Below are 12,034 nucleotides of genomic sequence, written 5' to 3' on the forward strand. Positions count from 1 at the left end.
CTTGTCAGTTAAGAGAGTTGATTTTAACTAGTTCTGCTACTAAATACTGTCATTTCGAGTATAGCACATTATTTCACTTGAAGACAGAGCTAGGACTAAATCTCTAAAGGAACATGTAAATAGATTTTTTTAGTGCTATAAACACTGAGATTACTCACCTCTGAAATCAAAAATAGCTAAAAAAATATTGGGTGCTCTTCTGTACATGAATTAGCATGTTTTCATTGAAGCTTCCCTGTTGGCATCTTTTATTCATTCATTTGTTTTGAGATTCAGTATAAAGTTATTTTTACTATTTTCTTTGAAGGTAAAAATGGAAATCTTGATTGTGTATTCTGTTCATGTATTGACTTTTTTAAGTATGTAATCGTTTGAAAACTTAAGTGATGTACAGACAGAAGTAGTTTTGTTTTTTTAAATTTTTTTAATGTTTATTTATTTTTGAGAGAGAGAGAGACAGAGCATGAGCAGGGGAGGGGCAGAGAGAGAGGGGGACACAGAATCTGAAGCAGGCTCCAGGCTCTGAGCTATCAGCACAGAGCCTGATGCGGGGCTCGAACTCACGAACCATGAGATTGTGACCTGAGCTGAAGTCGGACGCTTAACTGACTGAGCCACCCAGGTGCCCTCAGAAGTAGTTTTGACCTAAGTATTGTTGACATATTCTTTCAGATTAAGTACACTGTGGTTTCTTTCAAAGTTGGGCTTGTGACAGTTTTGCAAGTTTACCTAAATTTAAAAATACTTAAATAAACGAGTTACATTTTATCTAAAACTGGAATTTATGTAGTGATTCTAATAAAGTAGCCCTGAAATATTGAGGTAAGAAAGTGTAGGCCATGTTATAGGCTGTGGTATAAATAAACATAAATCACCTTTTTTCTCCTAACTATTCTGGCACTTAAAGTCTTTACCGTAGAATTTGGGGATTGGAGTTTTGGATATTTAGGATTATATTATCTGTTTTAGATGCATTTTCACAGTAGATCATTTGTTCTTTGAAAGTAGAGATTTGTCTGAAAAAAACAATTAGTGCTGATAGGCTTAATGTGTGGCTTTATACAGTTGAATCCAGAAAATTTACCCTTGCTGTTTGAGCTTAGATCTCTTGATCAAGAATGTATTTATATTTTTATTGAATACCTAAATTTTAAAATACTCAGAGCCGGCAAATGCTAGGGCCTAAATTGATAGACTTTAGAATCAGACTTGGGTTAAGAACTGCTGATTGGTAGTGGTGTCACCATAGTCCTTGGTTTCATCATCTGTGTCTTTTAGGGGTTTTGTGTGGAGTTTAAACAAGACAAAATGCACCAAAAAAATACCTTAAAGTCTCGGGCCAAGAGTAATTGCACAACAAATGATAGCTATTTACTTTGAGTTTTGCATTTATTTATAAATTACCTACCTCCAGTCTTGATTATGATTCAGGGACTTTTAGGATTTGAAGTAGGAAATCTCTTTTATTAACTTTAATTTTTTTAAATAATTTTTTCAAGTTTATTTATTTATTTTGAGAGAAACAGAGAGAGCACAAGCCAGGGAGGGGCGGGGGGAGGGGAGGGAGGGAGAGAGAGGGACAGAGAGAGGGAGAGAATATGAGAATCCCAAGCAGGCTCTGTAAAGTCAGTGCAGAGCTCGATGTGGGGCTCGAACTCATCAAACCATGAGATCATGACCTGAGCCAAAATCAGGAGTCAGATGCTTAACTGACTGAGCCACCCAGGCACCCCTTTTATTAACTTTTTTTATTGTAATCTTTAGTGATTTCAATTGTATAGATGTAATTCACAAACCTAAAATTTAGTCTTAGTGTATAATTTATGGTTTCATTGTATTCAAAAGCTATATACAACAGTAACTACCATTTAATTCCAGAACTTTTTCATCACCCCAGAAAGAAACCCCTTACCCATTATCAGTCATTCCTCAGTCTCCCTTTCCCCACCCCCTAGCAACCATGAATCTACCTTGCGTCTCTACTGATTTGCCTATTCTGGATATTTCATATAAAAGTAATCGTACAATAAATATTCTTTTGTTCAGGCTTTCACTTAGCATGTTTTGAAGGTTCATCCATGTTGTAGGATATATCACTATTTCACTTCTTTTTGTGGGTAAATAATTCTGATTTATGGATGTACTGGATTTTGTTTATCCATCATTTGATGGGCATTTGGGTTGTTTCCACTTTTTGGCTTTTAGAGATAATGCTGCTGTAAGCATTTGTGTGTAACTTTTTTGCTTAGACATATGTTTTCATTTTTCTTGGATATATACCTAGGAGTAGAATTGCTGGGTCATGTAGTTGTGGATGTTTAACTTTTGAAGAACTGCCAAACTATTTTCCCAAGAGACTGTACCATTTTACATTCCCACCAACAGTATATGAGGGTTCAGATTTCTCTACATTCTGAGCAATGCTTATTACTATCTTTTGATTATTGTCATAGTCTTTTGATCATAGCCATCCTAGTGGATATTAAATGTTATCTTACCATATTTCAACTTGCATTTCTCTAAAAACTGATGACTTTGAGTTTCTTATTCATGTGTTTATTGGCCATTTATATATCATCTTGGGAGAAATGTCTTTTCAGATCCTTTGCTCCTTTTTATTTATTTTTTATTATTTAGCTATAAGTGTTATATATTCTTTAGTCCCCTATTAGATATATGATTTGCTATTCTGTGGATTGCCTTTCATTTTCTTAACAGTATCCTTTGAAGGACAATATTTTTTAATTTTGATGAATTCAATTTATTTTTTCTTCTGTTGCTTGTGCTTTTGGCATCATATCTAACAAATCAGTACTTAATGTGAGGTTGTGGAGATTTTTGCCCAGGTTTTCAATTAAGAGTTTTTAGTTTTAGCCCTTACATTTAGGTCGTTCATACATTTTGAGTTAATTTTTGTATATGGTGCAAGGTAGATCCACCATCATTCATTTACATATGAATATCCAGTTTTTCCAGTACCACCAGTTCTTTTTCCATTGATTTATCTTGACAGATTTCTGTTTTAAGGAACTTAAAACCATAACTCTTTATTTGCCATGATTTAAGACAAAAGATTTATCTTCCCTTTTGAAAGCTTTGTTTTAACTATGGGGTAGAAACTGCTCTAAAATATGACTTTGACATACTGAAGCTCTGAGTATTATTCTTACTCTGTTGACATATTGTATCTGAGATGATAGCTAAGCTGGATATCTCACAGTAATACTTTCTCAGTGTGAAAGTATCTTCCCGTTTAAAGGATTGATTTGATAGCACCTTACTTTGAAAGCACCTTAGTCAGATTTGAGTGGTTTTATAATCCATTTAGTCTTACACTATTTTGCATGTCTTCATTTTTCTAGTGCCAACATTTAATGAAAATATTGGCACATCTTGTGGGGAGAGGCAAAAAAGTAAGTTATTAAACTAATTAGTTATGGAAGTGGTCAGACCTTAATTTTTCTAATCAGTTTCTTAGAATACTGAGAAGGGAGCCCTCCTCCGAACAACACAAACTCAGTAATGTCCATTCACTTTTGCAGTTTGTTGCTCTTAATTTCTGTAGACTGCAAATTATGGAAGTCCTTTCATGTATTTTCATTATTGTGGCTTTTAATTAGTGTTCTGATTTTCTCATAATTTCAGCCTAGAGATGTTGGACAAAGTCGAGCCCCCAACTATACCAGAAGGTTATGCTATGTCTGTGGCATTCCACTGTTTGCTAGACCTTGTACGTGGAATCACTAGTATGATTGAAGGAGAGTTAGGAGAGGTGGAAACAGAATGTCAGACTACCGAAGCAGCTTCTTCACCAACACAGTCATCAGAACGGCAAGAATCACCGTCAACGTCAGACCAAATGGATAAGGAAATAGGTATATGTGATGTATTTTTAACTTTTATTTTGAAATAATTTGAAATTTACAGAAAAGTTGCACAGATACTAGAGTTCCCATATGTCCTTCACCCTGATTTCCCAGTTGTTAACAGTACCATATTTGTGTAATTGTATTTATATTTGTCACTATACTTTTTACCTTTTTAACTATTAGAGAATAAGTTGCAGACATGATGCCCAATTTCCCCTTAATACTTCAGTGTTTTCTAAAAAATAAGGACAGTTTCCTATATAACTATAGTACAGTCCCATCATAAATTTAGCATTAGCCCAGTATTATCTAATTTGAGACCTCATTCAAATTTTGCCAGTTGCCCCAATGATGTCTTTTTTTCTATTTCTTTTCCTTTTTCTTTTCCTTTTCCTTTTCGTTTGTGTTTTTGTTTTTGTTTTCTTTTTTTAGAGAGAGAGACAGACAGTGTGAGCCAGAGTGGGGCAGATAGAGGGAGAGAAAGAGATAATCCCAAGCAGGCTCTGCACTGTCAGCGTAGAGCCTCATGCGGGACTTGAACTCATGAACCATGAGATTATGACCCGAGCCAAAACCAAGAGTCAGAGGCTTAATCAGTTGAGCCCCCCAGGTGCCTCCCAATGAGGTCTTTTATGTTCTGGGATTACCTGTTGAATTTAGTTTCATGTTGCTATACTGTCCTTTAATCTAGAACATGTCCTTAGTTTTTTCTTGTTTTATATGACCTTGACCCTTTTGAAGGGTAGCTCAGTCAGTTTGGGTTTGTCTTTTGCTTCCTCATAATTAGATTCAATTTATTCATTTTTACCATAGAAATGTTGCTGCATTATACTTAGGGTATCAACATGTCAGGAGCATACAGTGTCAGCATGTCTCATTATTGGTAATGTTACCATTTGGTTAATATGTCTGGCTGGTTTCTTCAATGTAAGAATAATTATGAACTTTTTGTGGAGAAATATTTTGAGACTAATCTAAAATATAAAAGAGAGCTTTTCCTTCTCTCCCATTTATTTTTTTAAGATTTATTCATTTATATTATTTTTTATATATTGGACATTATTCTTTTTCTGCCACCTCCCCCCTTCCTGCTATTCTTGCCCTGATGTTTTAATGGCAAATACAGTCCTAAAATTACAGAATGTTTTTTTCACTTCAAGCCTTACTACTACTTTTACAGTGATGATGGTTATCAGTTGCTTTGATTTTTTTTTCCCCCAGAATGGCAGAATGGAATTTTATTTTATTGAAGGGTTGCAATCTATGATTATCATTATTTGGTTTAACACTCAGATTGTTCCTGACATTGCCAGTGGGACCCCTTTCAAACTGGTCACTATGTCCTTTTGTCATTTTCTGACCTCTACCTTACTATCTGACACAACAAAATGTTCTAAACTCATCTTTGATTTTTCTTGCCAAGCCCAGGATTCAGTTATTTATCTAAGGAGCCCTAGCTTCTTTTAGTTTAGAATAGTATTTGGAAACTAACACATGGGCACTAGTGTGCTTTTTACTACTTGAAAAAGAAATGCACTCATACACATGCACAAACAAGCATACATCTCTCTACATTTTAAAAATGCCTGTCTAAAAATGTCTGTGTAAATGAGGTTTCTCCAGTTCTGGTTTAATACCACAAGGTTTATTTTCAACTTTCCATGTTTGTAATTACCTTCTCCAACAGTGAAAACTTGGTCCCAGTTTATTCAGTGGATTCGCTTTATTTACTTGATTCCCAATGTGTGTGTGTGTGTGTGTGTGTGTGTGTGTGTGTGTGTGTGTGTCACCAATCTCCTGGCTGAACCAGCTGATCACTCTTAGCTGATCACAGAGGCTGAAAGATTGGCCCAATGAAGGGGAAGGGAAAAGGACCTGACATTACACACACACACACACACCAGTCAGTTAACTTTTTGAATTCTGAAACTCTGGTGTGGTTTTTAAGTTTTCATTGATTCAAATATATTTTAAATATTATAGATTTTAGTATTATAATTGAGTTGTTGATGGAATATATAATGTATCATCATATGACTAGGGAGGTTTTAGAATAGCATTTTGTCAAATACTATGTTATCATGAAGTATTGTGTGTTTTTGTCATTTAAGTCAGTAGAGCTGTTTGGGAAGAAATGGTGAATGCCTGCTGGTGTGGTTTACTTGCTGCTCTCTCTCTCCTTCTTGATGCCAGGTATTAAGTCTTTATAATTTTTATATTGCATGTGACAGTTAATAAGAAACAAACATTAAAATTGTTACTTCAATTTGTCTTAAGATTTATTTCTTAATATTAGTTTTTGGACATTATTCTTTTTCTGCCACCTCCCCCCTTCCTCCTATTCTTGCCCTGCTCCCCACCAGAGTAGTTGTCATAATGTTTTAACGGAAAATCCAGTCCTAAAATTACAGAATTTTTTTTTTCACTTCAAGCCTTACTACTACTTTTACAGTGATGATGATTATCAGTAACTTTGATTTGTTTTCCACAATGGCAGATTTTACTGATTTTAAAATGCTTGATATTTTAAGTTAAATCTTTGAGTGCTTAACCATTTTCTTCAAAAATGAAATATGTATTATATATTGCTTTCACCCAATTCGGATTTTCAGATATTATGTTGATTAGTTAAAATTCCTTAAGTATATTTTGCTGTTATTTGTCTATAGATTTTCTTAAAACTCCACTGAATACCTAATTGCACATCATGTTTGCAGTATAATTAAACATAATCATATTAAATACAATACTTTATCTTTTCAGCACAGATGAAGCTGCCACTGAGAATATTTTAAAAGCTGAACTGACTATGGCTGCTCTTTGTGGAAGACTGGGCCTTGTAACTTCAAGAGACGCCTTTATAACTGCAATATGCAAAGGTTCCCTGCCCCCCCATTATGCTCTTACTGTGCTGAATACCACCACCGCAGCCACGCTTTCCAACAAATGTAAGACTTCAGCTTACTCGGAGTTTTTTTTCATCTAGTGATGTGACATTATGTAGAGAAAATATTATAGAAATTCCTAGTTCAAGCCTACCTGTTTTACTCTCTATGACCTCTGCGAGAAGTCTGCAGACTTCTCTGGGTCTGCGACCCAGAGCTTAAATTTTTTCCATCTCTTTAAAACAATGGGGGTGCAGGGAGTATAATACCAATTTTCAACAATAATAGTGAGGACAAAAGAAAATAAATCTCCAGGGTGCCTGGGTGGCTCAGATGCTTAAACATCAAATTTCGGCTCATGTTGTGATCTCATGGCTTGTGAGTTCGAGCTCAGCATCGGGATCTGAGCTGACAGCTCAGAGCCTGGGGCCGGTTTTGGATTCAGTATCTCCATCTCTCTCTGCCCCTTCCCCACTCATGCTTTGACTGTCTGTCTCTCTCAAAAATAAATAAACATTAAAAAAAATTTTTTAAAGAAAATAAATCTGGAAGTCTGTTGTAAACTATATCATACTGTTGAAATGGTGGTTTGGGGTGCCTGGCTGGCTCAGTCAGTGAAACGTGCAACTCTTGATCTTGAGGTCATGAGTTTGAGCCCCACATTGGGTCTAGAGATTACTTAAAATAAATAAATGAACTTAAAAAAAATAAAAAAAAGTAGTGGTGTTTTTTTGTTTGTTTTTGTTTTTATTTTTTTCAACGAACTAGTAGAACAATAATGCTGCTTTTAACGTTCAGATATTTTTTTTCTTGTTCAATACTTTGAAAACACTCAAGTTTGTTACATGTAATAAAAATATATTTCAAGATGGTATTTAGTTTTCAGACTGAAGATGTGAGATTTGACATCTAACTTTATAAAAGTTTACTGGGAATATATGTTAAAATACTCAATGTGTCTTAATTCTATTTTGCTTGTGAAAAAGTATACCTAAGTTTTATAATTTTAAAAAGTTATCTAGAAAATTACTTAAAATTTGCTTAAATTATATTGGTTTTTATACCTCCTGAATTTCAAAAATGTTTGCATATAGATAATAGGTAACTGCGTAAGTGTCATAGTTGAACTTAGTTGAATCAGATTAATGTTTTAAAATACAACATTACTTTGAATAATGTGAAAAGTATATCTTAATTATTTAAGCTTTCCTTTGTGTTCTAGCATATTCCATTCAGGGCCAAAGTGTTATGATGATAAGTCCATCAAGTGAATCTCACCAGCAAGTTGTGGCAGTTGGTCAACCTCTGGCAGTCCAGCCTCAAGGAACAGTAATGGTGAAGGACTTTTCTTACCTTAGTTACCAATTAACTACCCAGCAAAATTATTATACCTTTCTTTTTTTATTTTTTAAATCCAAGTGAGTTAACATGTAGTGTAATAATGGTTTCAAGAATAGAATTTAGTGATTTATCACTTACATATAACACCTAGTGCTCATCCCAACAAGAGCCCTCCTTAATGCCCATCACCCCTTTAGTCCATTCCCCCCATCCAACACCTCTCCAGCAACCCTCAGTTTGTTCTATACTTAAGAGTCTCTTATGGTTTGCCTTCATCTCTATTTTTATCTTATTTTTCATTCCCTACCCCTATATTTTTCTTTTTTGTTTCTTAAATTCTACATGAGTGAAATCATATGGTATTTGTCTTTCTCTGTCTGACTTATTTCACTTAGTACAGTATACTCTCGTTCTATCCATGTTGTTGCAAATGGCAAGATTTCATTCTTTTTTGATTGCTGGGTAATATTCATTGTATGTATATACCACATCTTTAAAAAAAATTTTTTTTTAATGTTTATTTATTTTTGAGAGAGAGAGAGAGACCGAGTGCAAGCAGGGGAGGGGCAGAGAGAGAGGGAGACACAGAATCCGAAGCAGGCTCCAGGCTCTGAGCTGTTGAGAGAGGCTCGAACTCACAAACTGAGAGATCATTACCTGAGCTGAAATCGGATGCTTAACCGACTGAGCCACTCATGTGCCCCTATATATACCACGTCTTCTTTATCCATTCATCAGTTAATGGACATTTGAGCCCTTTCCATACTTTGACTATTGTTGATAGTGTTGTGGTAAACATTGGGGTGCATGTGCCCCTTCAAATCAGCATTTTTGTATCCTTTGGATAAATAGCTAGTATGCAATTGTTGGATTGTATGGTAGCTCTATTTTTAATTTTTTTGAGAAATCTCCGTACTGTTTTCCAGAGTGGCTGCACCAGTTTGCATTCCCACCAGAAGTGCAAAAGTGTTCCCTTTTCTCCTCAACCTTGCCAACACCTGTTGTTCATTTTAGCCATTCTGACAGGTGTGAGGTGGTATTCGTTATGGTTTTGATTTGTATTTCTTTGATGATGAGTGATGTTGAACATTGTTTCATGTGTCTGTAAGCCATCTGGATGTCTTCCTTGGAAAAGTGTCTGTTCATGTCTTCTGCCCATTTCTTCACCGGATTATTGGTGTTTTGGATTTTTAGTTTGATAAGTTCTTTATAGATTTTGGATACTAACCCTTTATCTGATATGTCATTTGGAAATATCTTCTCCCATTCCATTGGTTGCCTTTTAGATTTGTTGACTGTTTCCTTCGCTGTGCAGACTTTTTATCTTGATGAGGTCCCAACAGTTCTTTTTTGATTTTGTTTCCCTTGCTTCCAGTGACATGTCTAGTAAGGAATTGCTGTGGCCGAGGTCAAAGAGGTTGTTGCCTGTTTTCTCCTCTAGGATTTTTATGGTTTCCTGTCTTAAATTCAGGTCTTTCATCCATTTGAGTTTATTTTTGTGTATGGTGTAAGAAAGCAGTCCAGATTCATTCTTCTGGTTGTCACTGATCAGTTTTCCCTATACCATTTGCTGAGGAGACTTTTTTTTCCATTGCATTTTCTTTCTTGCTTTGTCAAAGATTACATGGCCATACATCTGTGGGTCCATTTCTGGATTCTCTATTCTGTTCCAATGGTATATGTGTATGTGTCTGTTTTTGTGTACCATACTCTCTTGATGACTACAGCTTTTTAATACATCTTGAAGTTCGGGATTGTGATGCCTCCAGCTTTGGTTTTCTTTTTCAAGATTGCTTTGGCTATTTGGGGTCTTTTGCTTCCATACAAATTTTAGGATTGTTTGTTCTAGCTCTGTGAAGAATGCTGGTGTTATTTTGGTAGGGATTGCATTAAATGTGTAGATTGCTATGGGTATTATTAACATTTTAACAGTATTTGTTCTTCTGACCCATGAGCATGATGTTTTCCATTTCTTTGTCTCTTCTCAGTTTCTTTCATAAGCTTTCTATAGTTTTCAGCATACAGATCTTTTACCTCTTTGGTTAGGGTTATTCTTAGGTATTTTATGATTTTTGGTGCAGTTGTAAATGAGATCTATACCTTGATATTCTGCTGTTTCATTATTGGTGTATAGAAATGCAGCCAATTTCTGTATGTAGATTTTATATCCTGTGACTTTACTGAATTCATGTATCAGTTCTAGCATTTTTTTGGTGGAGTCTTTCAGGTTTTCCACATAGAGTATCATGTTGTCTGTGGAGTGATAGTTTGACTTCTTCCTTGCCGATTTGTATGCCTTTGTTTCTTTTTGTTGTCTGATTGCTGAGGCTAGGATTTTTAGTACTATGTTGAACAATAGTGGTGAGAATGGACATCCCTATTATGTGTCTGACCTTTGGGGGGAGGCTCTCAGATTTTCCACATTGAGGATGATATTAGCTGTGGGTCTTTTGCATATGGCCTTTATGATGTTGAGGTGTGTTCCTTCTATCTCTACTTTCTTGAGGGTTTTTATCACGAAAGAATGCAGTATTTTGTCAAATGTTTTTCCTGCATCTATTGACAGGATCATGTGGTTCTTATCCTTTCTTTTATTAATGTGATGTGTCACGTTGAATGATTTGTGGATATTGAACCACCGCTGCATCCCAGGAATAAATCCCACTTGATTATGGTGAATAATTCTTTTAATGTATTGTTGGATTCAGGTTGCTAGTATCTTGTTGAGAGTTTTCGCATCCATGTTCATCAGGGAAATTGTTCTATAATTCTCCTTTTTAGTAGGGTCTTTGTCTGGTTTTGGAATCAGGTAATGTTGGCCTCATAGAATGAGTTTGGAAACTTTCTGTCCATCGTATTTTCGGGAACAGCTTGAAACGAATAGGTATTAACTCTTCTTTGAATGTTTGGTAGAATTCCCGTGGACATCCATCCAGCCCTGGACTCTTGTTTGTTGGCAGATTTTTGATGACTGATTGAATTTCTTTATTGGTTATGGGCCAGTTCAAATTTAGTATTTCTTCCTATTCCAGTTTCGGTAGTTTATATGTTTCTAGGACTTTATACATTTCCTCCAGATTGCCCAATTTGTTGGCATTCAGTTGCTCAAAATATTCTCTAATCATTGTTTGTATTTCTGCAGTATTGATTGTGATCTCTCTGTTTTCATTAGTGATTTTATTTATTTGGGTACTTTCCTTTTTCTTTTTGGTAAGTCTGATTATTTTTATTAATTCTTTCAAAGAACCAGCTTCTGGTTTTGTTGATCTGTTCCCTTTTTTTTTTTTTTTTTTTGTTTGTTTGTTTGTTTTAATTTCAGTATTGATTTCTGTTCTGATTTTCATTATTTCCCTTCTCCTGGTTTTGGGCTTTATTTTCTGTTCTTTTTCCAGCTCCTTTAGATGTAAGGTTAATTTGTATATTTGAGACATTTCTTCCTTATTTAAGAAGGGCTGGATTGCTATATACTACCCTCTTATGACAGCCTTTGCTACTTCCCAAAGGCTTTGGACTGTCGTGTTTTCATTTTCATTGGCTTCCATGTACTTTTTTAAATTTCCTCTTTAATTTCTTGGTTAACCCATTCTTTCTTTAGTAGGATGTTCTTTAATCTCCAAGTATTTGTGATCTTCCCAAATATTTTCTTGTGGTTGACTTCAAGTTTCATAGCTTTGTGATCTGAAAATCTGCATGGGATGAGATAGGTCTTTTTGTATTTGTCGAGGGCTGATTTGTGTCCCATTATGTGATCTACTCTGGAGAATGTTCCATGTGCACTTCAGAAGAATGTGTACTCTGCTGCTTTAGGATGAAATGTTCTGAATATATCTGTTAAGTCTATCTGGTCCAGCATGTCATTGTTTCCTTGTTGATTTTCTGCTTAGATGATGTGTCCATTGCTAGAGTGGGGTGTTAAATCCCCCTACTATTACTGTATTA

At 35.2% G+C, this 12,034-nt stretch overlaps 1 protein-coding gene across 4 annotated transcripts in view; it reads left to right on the plus strand.

The window, feature by feature from the left end:
* MON2 (MON2 homolog, regulator of endosome-to-Golgi trafficking) overlaps window positions 1–12,034 on the plus strand; it is a 123,422-nt gene that overhangs the window by 57,470 nt on the left and 53,918 nt on the right. For all 4 annotated transcript variants that reach the window (XM_007075010.3, XM_007075011.3, XM_042992664.1 and 1 more), the window contains exons 12-15: window positions 3,646–3,875; window positions 5,981–6,062; window positions 6,633–6,817; window positions 7,977–8,089. In XM_007075010.3, the coding sequence (XP_007075072.1) occupies window positions 3,646–3,875; window positions 5,981–6,062; window positions 6,633–6,817; window positions 7,977–8,089 (610 nt within the window). The remainder of the gene's footprint in view (window positions 1–3,645; window positions 3,876–5,980; window positions 6,063–6,632; window positions 6,818–7,976; window positions 8,090–12,034) is intronic.

The sequence above is a fragment of the Panthera tigris genome, chromosome B4 (genome assembly GCF_018350195.1).
Source record: "Panthera tigris isolate Pti1 chromosome B4, P.tigris_Pti1_mat1.1, whole genome shotgun sequence".
Lineage (NCBI taxonomy): Eukaryota > Metazoa > Chordata > Mammalia > Carnivora > Felidae > Panthera > Panthera tigris.